This window comes from Acinonyx jubatus, chromosome B1 (genome assembly GCF_027475565.1).
Source record: "Acinonyx jubatus isolate Ajub_Pintada_27869175 chromosome B1, VMU_Ajub_asm_v1.0, whole genome shotgun sequence".
NCBI lineage: Eukaryota > Metazoa > Chordata > Mammalia > Carnivora > Felidae > Acinonyx > Acinonyx jubatus.
This window is the reverse complement of record NC_069382.1, coordinates 94,535,056-94,556,548: the sequence shown is the minus strand read 5'-3', so window position 1 is coordinate 94,556,548 and position 21,493 is coordinate 94,535,056. Positions and strand designations below refer to the sequence as shown.

At 36.7% G+C, this 21,493-nt stretch overlaps 2 protein-coding genes across 4 annotated transcripts in view; one reads left to right on the top strand and one right to left on the bottom strand.

Moving 5' to 3' along the window:
* Window positions 1-3,414, top strand: part of ABHD18 (abhydrolase domain containing 18) — a 43,144-nt gene extending 39,730 nt beyond the window's left edge. For all 3 annotated transcript variants that reach the window (XM_053216977.1, XM_053216978.1, XM_053216979.1), the window contains one exon: window positions 989-3,414. In XM_053216977.1, coding sequence (XP_053072952.1) covers window positions 989-1,040 — 52 coding nt within the window. In that variant the 3' untranslated portion in view covers window positions 1,041-3,414. The remainder of the gene's footprint in view (window positions 1-988) is intronic.
* The window catches only part of MFSD8 (major facilitator superfamily domain containing 8), a 150,843-nt gene that overhangs the window by 122,180 nt on the left and 7,170 nt on the right, over window positions 1-21,493 (bottom strand). The gene's annotated exons all lie outside the window — the stretch shown is intronic.

The following is a 21,493-nucleotide window of genomic DNA, read 5'->3' as shown; positions in this document are numbered from 1 at the left end:
CTTTATTATTTCTACTTCTATTTAGATTTAATGGCAAAAGGTTATCATTGGAATATATTTATCATTAATGGTTAAGTGTATTAGTTCACATAAAGTGCTTAGTACCTTGTGCATGATATGTTTCAAAACTGCCAGCTGCAGGGCTGTCTGGGTGGCTCAGTCAGTTAAGCATCCGACTTCAGCTCAGATCATGATCTCAACAGTTCATGGGTTTGAGCCCCGCGTCAGGCTCTGTGCTGATAGCTTGGAGCCTGGAGCCTGCTTTGGTTTCTGTGTGTCCCTCTCTATCTGCCTCTCCCCTGCTCTCTCTCTCTCTCTCTCTCTCTCTCTCAAAAATAAATAAATCCATTAAAAAAACAAAACAAAACTGCCAGCTTTATAGCTATATAATAGAATTGTGTGTACTATATGTTTGACATGTTTTAGCTCTTTTTAATCCAAGAAGTAATTTTGTATGTTGTCACTCATTTACTTCAACTTTTAGATGTCACCTTAAATGTCCAATTAAAATACCTTGTGAAAGTACTATAGGAAACTAAGGCTTTGTCTTTTTCTTTTCTTTTTTTTTTTAAGGCTTTTGCTTTTAAGTTCAGTTGCTAGGCACATGTGTTTTTCTGGACAAAAAATATCGTTATCTTAATTTATGAAATAAATTGAATACTACATTATGAAAAGTTTAGTGTAGCCAATTAATTTTCAACAAGTGACTTACATATATACATTATATTTTTCACATACATAGTATATAAATACATAGATATTATGTAAGTTCGAATTCATCATCAGTTGAAAGCACATTTGAGGTTTTCTAGTAGTGGTGAAGTTACATGGACCCAAACACCTATCCTCAGATACCTGCCTCTTTCAGACCTATTTGGAGAGGAAGTCAGGTTGCAAGCCACAGGTAATTTTGGAAATAACTAACAATAAAAGTACTGTCTTCCTTTTTTGCTCATCACTTATAGTTCTTCTTTCATATTTAATTTAGACGTGCCATCTATGATGCATTTGAACGCTTCCTCCATAAATATGCTAACTAATTGGATCACTGTATATAACCAGTATGGCCATCATATTGTTTACAAAAGGAGTTTCATCCTTTGATGATGTGAAGAACAAGCAGACAGCACTAAATATCTAATTTGTATTAATTTAGTCTGGAACTCATATAAATCAGTCATTAACAATCTTTAAATACATTTAAATAATTTTAAACCAATATTTGGATGAAATAATGTTGAAATATTTTGTTATTGTTTTGTGGGAATCCCATATACTCAATGTCTAGTCTGTTGTTGCTATTTATGAAAACTTTAACTTTTTAATTGTGAATAATTTATTAATTAAAATAAATTTATTCATTGAAGTCCTATTGGTTTTTAAAGAACTGCTAAATCAAACTTAAGTTTATAATAACATCAGCCTGTATTGTATACCCTTATGTGATAGTTCTACTATTGACTTGATTTGAGAACATGTTTCTTTCTTTTTATGATTCATAGTGAATTTATAATCTTATTTTCAATTTAATCTCTGCCATGGAAATACTTCATTGTGTGTAAAACGCAGTGTTAACTTTGAATTCTAAAAAATTCCTAATGGCGTCATACATAAGTGGTTTTAATAATTAAAACAAATGTGGGAATGCAAATAAGATGCATATGACTTGGCTGTACTTTGAGACTTTGCCAAATACTAGGTTAGAAAACAATGCCAAACCTATTTCCCCTTCTTAAAAAGTGTCAGTTCATCAAAAATGGAAATAATGAAAGACTTACTGCATTACTTGATACTGTGTCTTAACATTTTCTTGTATACCTACTCTGGGTTTCCTAAATATCTAACTTTAGTTAGATACACTTAAACAGCTTTGGCTTTTAATTTCAGAAATTAAAGGCCATATATGAAATTGATTTGTTCCATATGAGTTTATTTTACAGAAAAGTTATAGTAACTACTAACTTTTTTAAGGGGAAGATTATATGGCTAGATTTGGTGCTGTGCTTTCGTTTTATGTTAAGCTTCTCAAGCTAAGATCTAAAATGTTTGAAAAAAGTAGAAAATATTTTTGAGTATTCTATCAAGGTTTGGAATAAATGTACTTGAGTTCTATTTGTTTGAAATCTGTGTTGTCTGTGGATTATTTTAAAATATGTATTCCTAGTGTAGCAAGGATATTTGAATTATAATGTGCCTTCATAGCCTTTTAAAATATTTTGTAACTCTAATGTTCCCATCACCTTAGCTTTTAAAAGCTATTTAAAAGTCACTAATGTGAAGTCATTAATGGTATACAAAATCGTAAATTCTGTGAAACTGCTTTGGCATAGGAAACCAAACCAACTTGGTTACAGCCATTTGGTCTTTAGCAATGTTATATCTTCAGATTAGAACCTTTACTTTTAACTGAAAATATAAAATATACTAAAATTTTTAAACAAAATACCCTTTAAAGATAAAGTAAAATTTATTGTTTACTGAATTACAAGGATTTTCTTCATATATAGTGAGGCAATATGATTGAGTGCTTTCTGAACTATGGCTTTAGTAATTTATTACTAAATAAATTTAGAAATTTATTTTTTACCTAAATATTTCTTACTAAGCAGTAATGTACTGTGGTATATAACTTTCTATTGGTAAAAGAATGAAATTTCATTTCATTTTAATTAACTCTTAGGCATAACTAATTTTTCCCAAATGTGAAAGGAGGTATTTTAAAAATTTCATCTCTTAAGCAGATGTTTTAAAGAATATATCCATGCAACTTCCTAAATTGATTAAGTCAAGGTGCAAAATACTTTATCCTAAAGTTTTTTTTATCCATACATCCCAAAATAGTGACTCAAGCTTCATATATCTGTGTAGAAAACACACACACTATATATACATACATACATATATAGACAACATATATATTTTAAAAAGTGCAGTCTGCCATTTTGAGAATTGGTATATAAACTACTAGAAATTCATTTAGGCCACAGTTGCAAACTGACAGTATTGGTATTCAGGCAGCTTGGCCCACAGCTGTTTTATTCAGTGTGCATAATGTTTTAAAATTGTTGTAATTTGAAGTCTTTCAACTGGGCATGCATTCCCTAGTTTGCCAAAGCCTATAGACTCCTTATATAAAGCTACTTCACTACTTTGTGTTTCCTACTTAGCCCTGAACACATCTGAGTTTGAGACCCCTGATTTAGATCTATGGTTAGAAATTTCTGAATTTCATGATTTGCTGTTGTAATTACTATTAATTATTTTATCATAGCATTTCAGATTGTTTGTTATGAATGTCATTTTTTAATGTGGTGCTTTCTCTTGGAAAGATTATTAAATTAATACTGTAACTGAAAAATTTTTTAATCATTTCTGAATATTTTATACTTCACAATAAAAGTCTCTTAAAATTAATTATTTCATATATTCAAGAGGATTTATTCTAAATACAAAAAACATGTGTCACATTTGATTGTGTCCAAACTTGAATTGACTGTGTGTTCCTTCTTAGTTCTATTGTAAACCAAACAAGGTAAGGCAGAAATAAGCAAGGGAGGCTCTATCAGAATAGTATTCAGTAACTGCAAATTCCCTGTGTGATCTCAGGGAAAACTATGATGGAAGATAGGATTGTGTAGGCAGAGGGAAAGATTAGGGCCTGAGGTCCCTGGATGGGGAAAAACACCTATTTTGGAACAATGCTGGGAGTGTCTAACCACAGGAAGTCCCCTCAGTCATGAGGTTCCTCTTAAGAATGTAACAGACTCCACCTACTCCTCAGGTTTCCCCTCTGGAATTTGACAGAAGACTTAAGTATGGCCATAGACCACCCCTCATACAATGGAAACGAGCCAATCAGAAATGGACAACCCAGCATGTAGAACTATCAAGCCAATAAGGATAGAAACTGAGAAGGAACAAGGGGAAATGGAGGGGGGAGGGCTGACCAGAACCTTATAAAACAAGGACCCTTGCCTATAGTGCTTGGGCATTCACTTTTGAATGTACTCTATACAAGAGCTTTCCTTCTATTCTTCCTTTCTAATCTTATATTCTAATAAACTTTTGCCTGCTGCTCATTTAGTGTCCACCTCTTCATTCTTTGAAGCAGCGAGACAACGAATCCCGGGTATTGTGGTAAAAAAAAATGCAACAAAACCAGCATTCTGAAAAACTGTATTATTTTTTTTTGAAGGGGGGAGGGACAGAGAGAAAGAGAGAGAGTCTTAAGCAGTCTCCACACCCAGCACCTAGCCAATTCTGGGCTAGATCTCACAACCAGCCCTGAGATAATGACCTGAGCCAAAATCAAGAGTGAGAGACTTAACTGCTTGAGGCACCCAGCCATCCCTGACAGACCATACTTACCTGAATGTTGTATAACTCACTCTTGGACATAATTAGATTTATACTATTACATGTACAAACAATTAAAATCTAGAGATAAGAATTTAATTATAGGACTCAGAATGGGGATGCTGGTCAGAGGCTGCTGTAGAAATTGGGTTTGGAAATAAAAGGAAAGATTTTGGCAGATAAGACAAAGGGAATAGAAGTACATTTGGACTGTTTTGCAGGAGTAGAAAAACTTAATTCTAGGAATATTCTTATAGGCAGAATCCTAGGAAACCAATGATTTCATGAAGAACTTTGAAAACAGTTTAGAAAATGTTGGACCAAAACCTAAAAAGATTTTATTCAGGACCGTTAGAGCTAATGTGCACATTCACCAGATTGTATTAAAAGAAAATGTAAACTTACCATGAAAAGTCTAATCTGTGTATAAACTTGTGACTAACTGAGGTATAACTGTTTTCCTATATAATGTACCTGGATAATTCCATAGAAAGAAAGCTGTATCCTGACACTTTGCTGCTGAAAGTGTGGTCAGTAGATTAGTAGCATGCTCAGGGAGCTTGTTAGAAACTCACAATCTCAAGCAGCATTCCAAACATACTGAGTCAGAATTTACATTTGGGCAAGATAGTTCAAATACACGTTAAATTTTCAAAAACACCCACTTTGAGTCAGTGGTTCTCAAATTTTAGCTTGCATTGAAATCACCTGGAACCTTGTTAAAACACAGATTTTTAGACCCCATTACCCTGAGTTTCTGATTCAGTAAGAGGGAAAGGCCTCCTGAATTTGTATTTCTAACAAGTTTCCTAGGATGTTGATTGCTATCTGTCTAAGGGTTACATTACTTTAAGAACCAAAAGCTTTAAGAACCAAAGAGCCATGGCTCTAATTGGATCTCAGGCCTGGAACATACCAAAATCACCTGGGGTGTTTTAAAAGCATAGGTAAGTAGGTGTCCTTACCTATGCTGGATCTCTTCACGCAGAAATTCAGATTCAATTGGCTTGCAGTTGGCATTTTTAAAGCTCCCTAGGTGATTCTGATGTGCAGCCAGGTTTAAGAACCATGTGCTTTAAAGGATGCAAGGGAAGAGGAATAGCTTCTGAAGAAAAGGATGTAAAGTCGTTAAATCATAGATTTTGGAAAGGAATTCCTGATTTTCTGGGTGTTACCAGCACCTCAGAAGTATTAAAATAGCCCAGAGGGCCTGTGTTCCTTTTGCTTCTCCTATTTTGTTACAGGCAGAAGTGCATTAGAGTAGGATGAGCTGGGGGTGGATTTGGGCACTTATGTGCAGCAAAGCTTCTTTAAATCGTAAACTTTAACTCATCTAGGCAACTTAAAGCAGACAAGTATAGGGAAAGAAGAAATGCTAACCTCTTTGCTTTCTTTTCTTCAACCATAAAGACTACATCTTCCCTTCTTAACCTTATGAAATTGCTTTTAAAAATGCAGATACTGGGGTGCCTCGGTGGCTTGGTCGGTTGAGTATCCAACTCTTGATTTTGGCTCAGGTCATGATTCCAGGGTTATGGGATTGAGCCTCCCATCAGGCTCCGCACTGGGTGTGGAGCCTCCCTCTCCCCCTCCCCACTGCTCACATGCTCTGTGCTCTCTCCCTCTCTCTCATAAGATTAAAAATAGGAGAAAATAAAATAAAAATGGAGATATGATGCCTCTTTGAAAAGTTAAAGCATGTCTTTAGAAATCATTCTTTTCATTTCCAGAGCAGTTAATCCTCAACTTTTCTATCCATCTCAGTTGACAAAATCATTGCCTTCATTATTGTATGTTTTAGAGACACTTGCTACTCAACTTGAAGACTTGATACATTTCCCTTGCCCTGGAGATGACTCTGATTTTAAGTTCTAACACTTAAGGAAAAGACAATTACTGATTCTGCTGAGTTTTTACTCACATTCAACTGTAAACCTACACCAACAACTTCACCTGCTAAGCATTCTTTTCCGAAGTCACAACTCAACAAAACAATTGGACTGTTGATAGACAGTGACAACATGGAATATGAAATTTATGTTTTATTTGGAAATATAAATGTGTTTATACATTTATTACTTCACTGGATTCCTTCTAGATGTCATTTTATACCAATATTGCCTTAGATTATAAAGTAGGAGAAAATAAATTGGCATTCTGCAAGATGCACTGGTAAGCCCTTTTGAGTAATAAAATCTACCTTGAGAGGAGATATGTTTGCTGTCACTTGCAGAACTGTACCATCAGGACTATCTGGGGTTTGCTCTTATTTCTGCTCTTGTTTCTGCTCTTATTTCATGTCTTTAATTCACTCTTTTGTATTTCCAAAATGAATGCAGATTCTGGGGGCTGGTCTAGTAATTTTCCGATGTCCTGACACCAACCATATCTTCAAGTTTTCATATCAGAAGGTAGGCAATCACATCTCTCCTGGGACCGAATTCATGAGAATAGACGAGTAAAAGATTCACCAAATGCACATTTCTTTTTAAATGTATTTGTAAAACAAAGAACTGTATGTGAGAGTTCTGACTATATTTCAAGAGGACAGGGACCACAATGATTATCACATTCCCAAACTCAAACTTGCAACCTCATAGCCAGATAGACAGATTTACTTATACTGCATTTAAGTCCACTTATTTGTTTATTCATTCACTTAAAATATATTTACTGAGTACCAGAAGCAAAATGGTCAAACAAGATGCTTAAACTAATTTTCAAGGACTAGATGAATTCCTTTTGATTTGAATTCCATAGCAATTTCTGGCTTAGCTCTATACACAGATTATTTTTTAAATTTTTATTTATTTTTATTTTTTAATGTTTGTTTATGTTTGAGAGAGATAGAGACAGAGTGTGAAATGGGAAGGGCAAAGAGAGGGGAGACACAATCTGAAGCAGGCTCCAGGCTCCACAGAGCCCAATGCGGGGCTCGAACTCATGAACTGTGAGATCATGACCTGAGCTGAAGTCAGACGCTTAACCGACTGAGCCACCCAGGCGCCCCCACAGATTATTTTTCAAATAGCTTTATTAAAATATAATTTACGGGGCGTCTGGATGGCTCAGTCGGTTGAGTGTCCAACTTCAGCTCTGGTCATGATCTCACCGTTCCTGGGTTGGAACCCTGCATCTGGCTCTGTACTGACAACTAGATATCTGGAGCCTGCTTCGGATTCTGTATCTCTCTCTGCTCCTCCCCCATTATCTCTCTCTCTCTCTCTCTCTCTTTCTCGCTCGCTCTGTGTCTCAAAAATACACATTAAAAAATATATATATACGTATGTATGTGTATATATATATATATATATAATTTACACAACATAAAACTTACTGATTTAAAGTATACAATAGTTTGGGGTATATATTTTTAAAACTGAAGTGGTTTTTTTAATGTGTATTTATTTTTGAAAGAGAAAGAGAGAGAGAGCTCATGTACACATGGGGGAGGGGCAAAGAGAGAGGAAGACAGAGAATCCCAAGCAGGCTCCTCGCTGTCAGTACAGAGCCCAACTTGGGGCTTGAACTCACAAACCGTGAGATCATGACCTGTGCCAAAATCAAGAGTTGAATTCTTAACCAACTGAGACACCCAGGCACCCTGGGTATATTACATTATTATTTTTAACTGTGGTAAAATTATAAGACATAAAACTTACAATTTTAACCACTTTTAACTGTACAAATTAGTGGCACTAATTACATTCACAATATTATGCAACCATCACCACTATCTATTTCCCAAAATTTTTTACCAGCCTACATAAAGTGATTTTTAAATAGTTCTTTTAAATTGATGGAAAAATCTGACTCTTCTCCTCTTATACCACTGGACATATTGCCCCTACATATTTTGAACAACCCAATGTGTTCTTCATCCTAACTTTCATTGGAATTCGTGTCAGTCCTAACACTTGTTATCCATAAATAAATTCCTCAATTTCTAAAACACTCATTAAGTACAACTTTTAGAACAGAGATGCACACCACAAAGCTATGCTTTATCTTTTAAGCTTAACTTTATTGTCTTAACTTCCATCGATAACTTAATTCAATAACCTCTAAATTCAACTTGGAGGTATCTGAAAACTCAAAATATCCAAAATTGAACTCATTATCCCTGTCACCCAGGAATTTCCCAAGCTTCTCCCAATTTGTTCTTTATTCATTTTCTTGGTTTTTGGTAGCCACCACCTACCCCGTTATTCAAACAAAAAGGAATATCCTTTACCCTTCACTTATACTCTCCTCTTATACCCATTCAATTCCTCAGTCTTGTTATTTCTCAAATACCTCAATAACCTGCTCCTTTCCAAACCCACTATCACAGTCTTAGTTCAGGATTGTGTTATCTTTTCTCAGGATGACTGTAATGTCCCCTTCACTTTTTTTAATGTTTATTTATTTTGAGAGTGGAAGAGCATGAGCACAGGGGGGTGGATGCAGAGACAGAGGGAAAGAGAATCCCAAGCAGGCTCTGTGCCATCAATGCAGAGCTGGACGCAGGACTTTATCTCAGGAACCATGAGATCATTAACCTGAGCTCTGAAGTGAAGAGTCCAATGCCTAACTGATTGAGCCACCTGCAGAGTGGCACCTGCAGAGGTGCCCCTGCAATATCCTCTATAAAAATACAGAGTACCCCTGAAACACCCAGAGGTACCTGGTGGCTCAGTCAGTTGAGCGTCTGACACTTGATTTCAGCTCAAGTCATGATCTCACGGTCGTGAGATCAAGCTCCACGTCAGGTTCCATGCTGGACATGGAGCCAGCTTAAGATTCTTTCTCTCCCTCTCTATCTGCCTCTTCCCCAAGAGTGTTCTCCCTCTCTCTCTCTCTCTCTCTCTCTCTCTCTCTCTTTCTCTCTCAGAAAAAAAAGACAGTCTTTTCAATAAATGATACTGGGAAAACTGGTTATCCAGATGCAAAAGAATGAATTTGGACCCTTAATTCACACCATATATAAAAAATTAACTCAAAATGGATAAAAAAACTTTTCAAAGATAAAACCAGAAAAGTCAAGGGATGCCTGTGTGGCTCAGTCAGTTAGTTCAGCGTCTGACTTTGGCTCAGGTAATGATCTCATAGTTCATGCGTTTGAGCCCCGCACAGCACAGAGCCCTCTTTGGATCCTCTCTCTCTCTCTCTCTCTCTCTCTCTCTCTCTCTCTCTCTGCCCTTCCCCCACTCATGCACGTGCGTACTCTTTCTCTCCTTCTCTCTCAAAAATAAACATTAAAAAAATATATATAAAAGTCATAGGAGAAAACACAGAGGGAAAAGATTCATGACATTGGATTTGGCAATGATTTCTTGTATATGACATCAAAGGCACAAGCAACAAAAGAAAAATTGGACTTCATCAAAATTTAAAAACTTTTAGGCATCAAAGAACTCTATCAAGAAAGAAAGGCAACTAGAATGGGAGAAAATATCTACAAACCATATATCTGATAAGGGATTAATATTCAGAGCATTTAAAGAACTACAACTCAACAACAACAAAAACCCCAATTTAAAAATGAGCAAAGGACTGGAATAGACATTTCTCCAAAGGAGAGATGCAAATGGCCAATAAATACATAACAAGACTGGGGCGCCTGTGTGGCTCAGTCGGTTGGGCATCCAACTTCAGCTCAGGTCACGATCTCACAGTCTGTGAGTTCGAGCCCCACATCAGGCTCTGTGCTGACAGCTCAGACCCTGGAGCCTGCTTTGGATTCTGTGTCTCCCTCTCTCTCTGTCCCTCCCCCACTTATGCTCTGTCTCTTTCACTCTCAAAAATGAATAAATGTTAAAAAAAATTTTTTTTAAAGTACATACATAACAAGATCACCAGGGAAATGTAAATCAAAACCACAGTGAGGAGCACGTGGGTGGCCCTGTTGGTTGAGTGACTGACACTTGATTTCAGTTCAGGTCATGATCCCAGGGTCGTGAGATTGAGCCCTGCATCTGTCTAAGGGCTAAGCCTGCTTAAGATTCTCTCTTTCTCCCTCTGCCCCTCTCCCTTGCTTACACTCTCTCCTTCTAAACACACACACACACACACACACACACACACACACACACACACACACCCCACAGTGATATACCATTTCACATCCATTAGGATGGCTTCAACAAATGAAAAATAACAACTGTTGGTGAGGATGTGGAGAAACTGGAACCCTTGTGTGTTGATGGTATGAATGTAAAATGGTACAGCCACTATTTAAAATGGTATAGCATTTCCTCATAAAATTAAACATAGAATTATTATATGATCCAGCAATGCCACTTCTGAGTATCTACCGAAAATAATTGAAAGCAGGAACTCAAACAGACACTTATACACCAATATTCAGAGCAGCATTATTCCCAATATCCAAAAGGTGGAAACAACGCAAATGTTCATTGGGATATGAATGAAAAAACAAAACATATATGTAACGGAATATGATTCAATCTTAAAAAGCAATGGAATTCTGACAAACCCTACAACATGGATGAACCTTGGGAAAAAATTAAGCTAAGTGAAATAAGCCAGACACATAAAGACAAATAATATATTATTCCACTAACATGAGGTATCTAGAGTAGTCAATTCAGAGACAACAAGTAGAATGTTGGTTGCCAGGGGATGAGAGGAGAGGGGAATAGGAACTTATTGATCAATATTGATTGAATACAGAATTTGGGAAGATTAAAAATTTCTGGAGATGGATGGTAGTGATGATTGTACAATGTGAATGCACATAATGCCACTGAACTGTACCCTTAAAATGTACACAACTTCAGAAAATGATCACAACTTCAGAAAAAAGTTATAAATGTACTATTGAAAAATCTCTAAAGGGGAAAAAAAATAGTGAATAGGGGAGGGACCAGGATGCAAAGATAGCAACCAACTATAAGCTTCTCTTTGGGAAACTGCTAGAAAGGCCAGCAGTGACTAGATGGGGAAATTAAAATTTCGACAAATTAAATTTTGTCTATATATTGATGAGAATGATCCAGGAGAAAAAAACTATTCATTCGGGAAAGGGATCACAGAACAAATTCCTTGAATAGGAAAGAAAAATTTCAAAACTTACTGTAAAACTGAAAGATTTCATAATTGACTGTCTTTAATTTTGCTGATTGATAACCTTGTTTGAACATTGTTAAACAAAAAAATAGGAGTATTTTTATTATTTTATTATTAAATTTTCAGTCTTGGAATTTTATTTTTTAAATTAGGCATTAAGTGTTCTAAGTAGTTCATCTTTTTAAGACATAGATATCAACATAATACATAGCCTTCTATGGAGTATATATTTTTCCAAGTGTCCAGTTAAATTACAGTAATATCTGGTATTTCATAGTAAACACCCATACTTTTACTGAGGTTTTTAAATTAAATACTACTGTCCTTGGACAAAATACTCAAAGTAACATTATCTAATCATACATACTTAAAAAGATACTCTAAAATGTTATGATTTCACCCCTTGATTGAGTACCTTGATTGAGTCAGGACTTATCTCTGATCTTCCTACATTTTCTTACTTAGATTTTAACTGACAAATGAGAAACTAAAAATCTTGAAACTTTATTTCTAAGTTGTTCAAAATAAAAGGAAATTTTTGGGCACCTGGATGGCTCAGTTGATCAAGCGTTTGAGTTTGGCTTAGGTCATGAGCTGTGGTTTGCTGATTCCAGCCCCACATTGAGCTCTGTGCTGACAGTGTGGAGCCTGTTTGGGATTCTCTCTCTCTCCCTCTCTCTCTCTGCCCTCCCCCACTTGGACTTTCCCTCTCTCTCAAAAATAAATAAATAAACTTTATAAACAAATAAATATATACATAAATAAAAGGAAATTTAAAAAATGGATTTTTAACCTATCAATCAATGATAATGACTAAGAAGAGTTTCCTTCAAGATTTCCTAAGGTTATATATAATGTCAGGTGAAAAGGTAAGGAGATTATATCTATATATATATATATATGTCTATAGATATAATAGATATATAGATATCTATATTACATATATATATGTGTGTGTGTGCATATATATATATATATATATATATATATATATATAGCCAAGAAACAGGAAATCTTTATCCATTCATCAATCAATGGACCCTTGGGCTGCTTCCATAATTTGGCTACTGTAAATAATGCTGCTGTAAACATCAGAGTACATGTATCCCTTTGAATCAGTATTTTTGTATTCTTTGCATAAATACCTACTAGTGTGATTGCTGGATAGTAGGGTATTTTCAACTTTGGAAGAACCTCCATACTGCTTTACAGAGTGGCTGCACCAGTTTGCATTACCACCAGCAGTGCAAGAGGGTTCCCCTTCACTACATTCTCATCAGCACTAATGTTTCTTGTACTGTTGATTTTAACCATTCTGACGTGTGAGGTGATATCTCATTGTAGTTTTAAATTGCCTTTCCCTGATGATGAGTGATGTTGAGCATCTTTTCACATGTCTGTTGGCCATCTGTACATCTTCTTTGGAAAAATGACTATTCATGTCTTCTGCCCATTTTAATTGGATTATTCATTTTTTGGGTGCTCAGTTTTATAAGTTCTTTATATATTTTGGATACTCACACTTAATCAGAAACATCATTTGCCAATATCTTGCCTTTGAGTTTTGTTGTCTCCTTTCTCCTTGGCCGTGCAGAAGCTTTTTATTTTGATGATGTCCCAATAGTTTATTTTTGCTTTTGTTTCCCATGCCTCCAGAGATATATCTAGAAAGAAGTTACTACAACTGATGTCAAAGAGGTTACTGCTTGTGTTCTCCTCTATGATTTTTATGGTTTCAAGTCTCATATTTTGGTCTTTAATCCCTTTTGAATTTATTTTTGTATATGGTGTTAAAGTGGTCCAGTTTCATTCTTCTGTATAGTATGTTGCTGTCCCGTTTTCCAAACACCATTTGTTGAGGAGACAGTCTTTTTCCCATTGGATATTCTTTTCTGCTTTGTGTAAGATTAATTGATCATATAGGTGTGGGTTCATTTCTGGGCTTTTTATTCTGTTTTAATGGCCTGTGCAAGTACCATATACCAGATTTTTGTGCCAGCACCACACTGTTTTGATTACTACAGGATTATAATAAAACTTGAAGTTTGGAACTATGATTCCTCCAGCTTTGCTTTTCTTTTAGAAACCCATTTATTTACTATGAATATTATTCATTCCCATGAAACTACAAGTGCTGCAACACAAAAAAACAGATTGATGTTAATTCCACTATAAAATATGATTTAGTAATTAAAAAGTTTTGTGAATCACTAAAAAAGATAGTTATTGATAGAAATTTATATGGTTTTGAATGACTTATCAACAGTAGCCATTTGCAAATGTATCTTTAAGTAGGCTCCACGCCCAACATGGGGCTTGAATTCAGAACCATGAGATCAAAAGTGACATGCTCTACCCACTGAGCCAGCCAGGCACCCTGCCATTTGCCAATTACTAAATGATCTGACTGCTGCACAAGAACAATAACATTATCTGCATACTCCCCTAATCAGAGAGGTTATATTCTATTATCAATAATGAAGAAGAGCAATGGCACCAAAAGAACAAATTATTCTTACTTAGAATGTTTTAGTACTTCCATTTGGAGGTAAGTACATATGAATTCACCTCACACAAAGAAAAACCTGGGCAGAACTTAGATTATTCAAAACCACTTAGTAGGGTCTAGAAATCTTCAGCTTTTTATCAGTAGTTTTACCTTTACACTTACATAAAGATGTCAAAGAGTTATTAATTGAAATCATATACAGTATGGAAAAATGGATATATATATATATGCGGAGAAAAAAATTGGAAGATATAGAGTATCAGGGAAGTAAGAATAGAAGGGACAACAACTCAAACTTATCAATGACCTTTATTGTTAAAAAAAACTTTACCATAGGATGTATTATTTCAAACAAACATAAAAAAACAAATGCTGTCATTAAAAAAATTTTTTTTAACGTTTATTTATTATACAGAGACAGAGAGACACAGAGCTTGAGCAGGGGAGGGGTAGAGAGAGGGGGAGACACAGAAGCAGGCTCCAGGTTCTGAGCTGTCAGACACAGAGCCCGACGCAGGACTCGAACTCACAAACCGTGAGATCATGCCCTGAGCTGAAGTCGGATGCTTAACCAACTGAGCCACCCAGGTGCCCCAAATGCTGTCACTTTTGTTTTTTCTTTGAGATTAATGGCTTATGATAAATTTCTAGGAGTGGGATGACTAGTGATGGGTGGAGATGCAAATCTATGCCAAGGAATCACGGCCACTGCTGTGCTGGCCCCCTGGCCTAGGCCACCCTGAGGCAATTCAGGCCCCCCAGAAGAATGCTGCCACTGCCTTCCACGTGGTGCAGGTCACCCCCCATGGATGAGGATAAGGTTCTGCTCCCTCAGGCACAGGTTCTCATGCCCAGCAGATCCCACTTCCATGGCTGCAGCTGGAAGCTGCTCTGGTTCCAACTCCTCCTGCTAAGCAAGGCACTGAAGCTCTTGCCCCCTGTAACTTATATCCCATGCAACTCCGTGTTGCCACTATTCTAGCCAAAGGAGGATCAGTAGGAAAGAAATCCCTCTCAGGGACAGGCTTAGAAGACAGCGACTGAGACATTTCCTCTGAAGCCTGAAGAAGCGTTGGCTGCACAAGTGTTGTTGGTTTAAGGTTATGCCTATAAAGATGTCTTCCAGTTTTCTGGATACAAAGCTCATGTTACTGAAAAAAGAGTTGATTCAGCTGCAAAGCCAGCAGGGGCAAGCAAGGCTCCAGGTAGCAGTGTGGCCCCAGACTGGGTGCACATTTTTCCTTTCACAGATGACCTAGGACCAGACTGGTGGCCTGGTCGTACCCCGCCCCCGCCTTTTTTAAAATTTTATTATTTTTTTAATGTTTATCTTTGAGAGAAAGACACACAGCACAAGTGGGGAGGCACAGAGAGAGAGAGGGAGACACAGAATCCGAAACAGGCTCCAGGCTCTGAGCTGTCAGCACAGAGCCCAGCATGGGGCTCGAACCCACAAACCATGAGATCATGACCCAAGCCAAAGTCAGACGCTTAACTGACTGAGCCACCTAGGTGTCCTGGCCTGGTCAAATTCTTGCTTGTTGCCCTGAGAAATCCTTCAAGAAGAGGGTTTTTATGCAGCTGCTGTTCCTGTTAAGTCTGTCCCTTTGCTCCCTGTTTGAGTCCTTTTCTCATCTCCAGGCTCAAACACCCCAAGAACCTCTGTCACCCCATGTCTTCCATTCTCCCTCTGAAATTGGTGAGCAAGTTGGAGTCTGCAGGGACATCAAGGATTCTGTTTTCAATAATAAACATGATGGTCTTGCAAATTACCTTGGCAACATATATACTGCTTTTTTAGCTTTTATTGTATAGTCAGTAAAATAGGGGAGAGGGGCTGAAAGTTCAGTTAATCACAATGACCAATGGTTTAATCAACCAAGTCTAAGTGATGAAACCTCCAGAAAAACCCCTAAATGGTGAGATTCAGGGAGCTTCCACGAATACATTGAGGGTGACATGCCCAGAGAAGGCATGGAAGCTCTGAATACCTCCTCCCCTATAACCTTATCTTTTTCATCTGGCTGTTCCTGAATTACATCCTTTATAACAAACTAGTAAGTGTAAATAAAGTGTTTTCCTGAGTTCTGTGAACCAGTCTAGCAAATTATCCAACCTAAGGAGGGGTTTGTGGGAACTGATTTGTAGTTGGATGGGCAAAAGTGTTGGGTGGCCTGGGTACCCTATTTGTGGCTGATATCTGAAGTGAGGGCAGACTTGTGGGAATGAGTCCTTTAATTTGTGAGGTTGGACACTAACTCTAGGTAGGTCAGAACTGAATTGAATTTTTGGAAACTCAGTTGGTGTAGGATAATAGAGAACTAAAGAATTGGTGGCTGGTGTCTAGACCTCTCCTCAAAATCTGTTCCAAATTCTCATTTGTTAATGTTGACCTGTAATTAGATTTTATACACTGTATTTCAACTTTGAAAATGTCTTTTCATACAGATAAGTATCGCCAAAAACTGATACCCATTTATAAGCAAATGCATTTAATTAAACATATTCATCATCATTTGGAGTATTTATGGAATTCTATTGGATTTCTCTCTTGATATTTGCCTTTTAGCAATAGGACAGAGTGATGACAGCACCACATATGGTTCCTCTCACAACTACTCAACTCTGCCTTCGTGGTGTGAAAGCAGCCACAGACAATATGTAAACGAATAAGCATGCTGTATTCCAATAAAATTTATTTATGGAACTGAAATTCAAACTTCATACAGTATTTATGTGTCCCCAAAACTCTTTTTTCAAGCATTAAAAAAACGTAAAAACCATTCTTAGCTTGCACCTGTGTAAAAATAGGTGGTGGTCAGGATTTGGCCCATGGGCCATAGTTTACCACGTCCTGATCCAGAAAATCCATATAATGCTGAATCATTTTCTAAGTAACATATTTTCACTAGTGCTTATGATTGCCTTGGAATCAAATGGTTAAATTGTAATAAATATGATTGTTCATATTGAAGTACTATGTAATAATAGTAAAAACATTTTAAGTCAGAAAAAGAAAGCCAATAGCCTTTCTTACCCTCTGTCTTACCAATGTATGATTTGGTAATGTTTTTAGTCATTTGAAAAAATATTAGCTTCGTTATGCAGCCCTTCCAAATGTTGACCCACTTCATTACACAGTATCAAAAAGTTATATTATTAAAATCACTACTGATCTCATCAGAAAAGAGTCTTCAAGCATTAGGAAGCTGTTGAGCTCATGCTGTAGTTACAAGATTACCAAATTCTAATTTTCTCCTGATAGCTTGAATATTATCACTGGTATCATCAGTTGTTTCCATTGACATGACGGATTCACTTCATTCATTTTTGGGAAAATGTCTGCCAAATTATCTAAGCATGAGTAAACCTAGTCTGTTGTCAGGTGTTCTTTCAAGTACAAATGGGTTCCATGAAGAAAGGAGCTAGTCCATGTACCACTCAATCTAGTCCGTTTCTTCAAGACAACCATCATACTTTGATATACCGCAGAAGTGAGTTATGTACCCTTCCTATTTCATCACACAAAATATTAAAAGACTCCTTTAAGGGGCGCCTGGGTGACTCAGTCAGTTAGGCATCCAACTCTTGCTTTCAGGTCATAATCTCACGGTGCATCATCGGGCTCTATGCTGATGGCATGGAGCCTGCTTGTGATTCTCTCTCTCCTTCTTTTCTCCCCTGTGCTCTCAAAATAAATAAACTTTTAAAAGAAGAAGTTATAGGGTTAAGTTTTAATCACATTAATAATTTTGACATCAAGGACATTCTTAGGTGAAGCTTGAAATTTTTGTTTTTTGTTTTTGGTTTTTTTGAGAGGGAGGGAGTAAAGGGGAGAGGGGCAGAAGGAGAGATCAAAAGAATCCTAAGCAGGCCCCACGCTCAGCCCAATGTGGGGGCTCCATCCCACAACCCTGAGATCATGACCTGAGCCCAAATCAAGAGTCAGATGCTCAATTGACTGGGCCACCCAGGTGCCTCAAGAATTTTTGTTGTTTTGACTATGAATGTGTGGCTGAAGAATACAATGAGGGCTAGTACAGTTTGGTTCCACTGCCTTGATTCGTGGTGAGTCACCAGCAGATTTATCCACCATTGCTTTTGCACCATCAGTACAGATATTGACAAGGGGAAAAGGCAAAATAATATCTTAATATTATTATGAAAACAGTTTTGACCTCAACCTTAAAGATTCCCTAAAAGAGTGTCCTAAGGGACACCTGGGTGGCTCTGTGGGTTAAGCACCTGACTCTTGATTTCGGCTCAGGTCATGATCTCATGATCATGAGAGCCCCGTGTCGGGCTCTGCACTGACAACACAGAGCCTGCTTAGGATTCTCTCCCTCTTTCTCTGTCCCTTCCCCCTCCTCATGCTCTCTCTCACAAAAGAAATAAACGTTAAAAAAAAAAAAAAAGTGTCCCTAAATATTCCCTAAAAAGGATTTAGGAGCACAATTTGAAAATCTGCTAACCTAAGACATAGTCTTGGGTACTGCCACCAACAATTAATGTTTAGACAATGAAGAATTAAAGAGATAGACTGAGAAGTGGCTAGAAAGGTAGGAGGTAAACAATGAGAATGTGAAATCATGGAAACAGGGAAAACAGGAACAATCAGGAACTCCTGGAAAAAACAGGAACTGTACCAGAAAAATCAGTAGCCATGTATATATGGATTTCACTCAAATGTAGTGGGAATTTGTTGATTATTTCATACTGATGAAGTATAAAATATGAATACAGTTGGTCTTGTTTCTAGGTTATCATGACACTGAAACCATAGAGAAGGAAATGCAATCCTAGCACATAACACTGTTCTGCAGTGAGGAATATCTACACACTCATAAAATAAAGCTGTTTATAGATTCTTAAAATTTAGAACCAGTCTATGAACAAAGCATAAAGAAGCACATTATGGTTGCACAATAGAATATAAATGATCACTCTTGACAATGTATATGAAAGGAAGAAATGTTGCACCTGGATGGCTCAGTCGGTTAAGTGTCCGACTTTGGCTGAGGTCATGACCTCACAGTTCGCAGGTTTGAGCCCCAAGTGGGCTGTGTCAGCTGACAGCAGCCTGGAGCCTGCTCTGGATTCTGTGTCTCCCTGTTTTTCTGCCCCTCCCCCACTTGCACTCAGTCTCTTTCTCTCAAAAATAAATATTAAAAAAATTTTTTTAAAAAAGGAAGAAATGTTGTCCATGATATGGCATACTCTCAAACACTGCCACAGGGAATGTAAACTGATACCAAAGTTTGGAAAATGGTTTGGCAATATCTGTAATAGATTAAGATATGCATACTCTATAATTCAGAAATTCTACTCCCAAAATGATACAGTACTTATAGGAAGATTTCATTTACATATAGTTTAAAAAACTAGGCAAATCTGTGGGATAAATTATTAGGTGATAACCCATAAAGAAAAGTAAGAAAGTGATTTCTTCCTTAAGGGGAGGAAAGTTGTAAATAGAAACACATGGGGTTCTAATTCTTAACTGGGGTAGCCATTACATGGTTGTTCACTTTACCCATTAATTGGTACATGTGTGGGTTTTTAAGTTATGTGGGAGCACTTTTCTGTGTATGCTATATTTAAAAATAAAGAAGGTTAAGATGTTAATATAAAGAAAAAAAATTGGAAGATAGAGCAAAGGGTTGGGTCATATATTCTCACTTTTCAGAGTGAGGATGTAAGAGATTCTGTCTAAAATTGCATAGAACATTCGGGGTGCCTGGTGGTTTACTCACGTAAGCATCCAACTCTTGATTTTAGCTCAGGTCATGATCTTGCAGTTTGTGGGATCGAGCCCTGTATCGGGCTCTGTGCTGACAGTGTGGAACCTGCTTGGGATTCTCTCTCTCCTTCTTTCTCTGCCCCTCCCCTATTTGTGGTTTCTCTCTGTCTCTCTCTCAAAATAAATAAACATAAAAATAAATAAATAAATAATAAATAGGAGAATGGTGGATGGGCTCAAGTAAGTGTGCTAAATCCTCATATTTTATAGTGGCTTCCTACTGCTCAAAGAATAAAATTCAAACTCTGCCATAATCTAGAGTCCCCTGCAGGTCTGCCTTAGGCTATCGCTTTAGCCTTCTCTCTAGCCATGCTTTATTATATGCTAGATACCAGTCTCTTTCTGAGGCCTTGGTAACCACACAACTCCAGCTTCATCTTTCAATCCTTAACAGGAAGCTCCGTTCATCTTAAAAGAATACTTGTCCCATGGCGTGTTCCTTCTCATACTTTAATTCTCACTTTAAATTTTACCTCCCATATTTGTTTTCTTCACTAACTGTTGCTAACAATCTGTAGTTACTGAGTTTACTTTTTGTTAGTCTCCAATAAAATAAAAATAATAGTAATACTAATAACAACAATGACTTGTAGTTATTAGCCCTTACTATTTGCCAGGCACCACTCAATGAGTTTTAAATAAATCAACATTTTTAAATTCTCACAATAACCATGTAAAGTAAATACAATTATTTTTTTTCAATTCTGAAAGTTTATTGAAATATCTGACTATAATTATAATTTATTAACATTTTACATATCTCTTATCCCCCTTTATGCATTTGGTTTCTATGTAGTTTTATGCATATGTGATGTGATACATATCTTTTTTTTTACATATCTTCTTTTGAATTGTGCCTATTAAAGTTATATAATATCTACCTTGGCATATTTTTTATTTTTATGCTTTCTTTACCATTTCATTTATCTTTTTAAATGATTTATTTTTTAAATTTACATCCAACTGAGTTGGCAACAATGATTTCAGGAGTAGATTCCTTAATGTCCCTTACCCATTTGGCCCATCTCCCCTCCCACAACTCCTCCAATAACCCTCTGTTTGTTCTCCATATTTAAGAGTCTCTTATATTTTGTCCCCCTTCCGGTTTCTATACTATTTTTGCTTCCCTTCCCTTATGTTCATCTGTTTTGTATCTTAAAGTCATCATATGAGCTGAGTCTTATGATATTTATCTTTCTCCAGCTAATTTCACTTAGTATAATACCCTCTAGTTCCATACATGTTGCTACAAATGGCAAGATTTAATTCTTTTTGATTGCCAAGTAATACTCCATTGTATATATATACCACATCTTCTTTATCCATTCATCCATCGATAGACATTTGGGCTCTTTCCATACTTTGGCTATTGTTGATAGTGCTGCTATAAATATTGGGGTGCATGTGCTCCTTTGAAACAGAATACCTGTATCCCTTAGATAAATACCTAGTAGTGCAAGTCCTGAGTCATAGGGTAGTTCTATTTTTAATTTTTTGAGGAACTTCCATACTGTTCTCCAGAGTGGCTGCACCAGGTTGCATTCCCACCAACAATGCAAAAGAGATCCTCTTTCTCCACATCTTCCCTAACATCTGTTGTTGCCTGAGTTGTTAATGTTAGCCATTCTGACAGGTGTGAGGTGGTATCTCATTGTGGTTTTGACTTGTATTTCCCTGATGATGAGTGATGATGAGCATTTTTTCATGTGTCTGTTAGCCATCTGGATGTCTTCTTTGGAGAATTGTTGATTCATGTC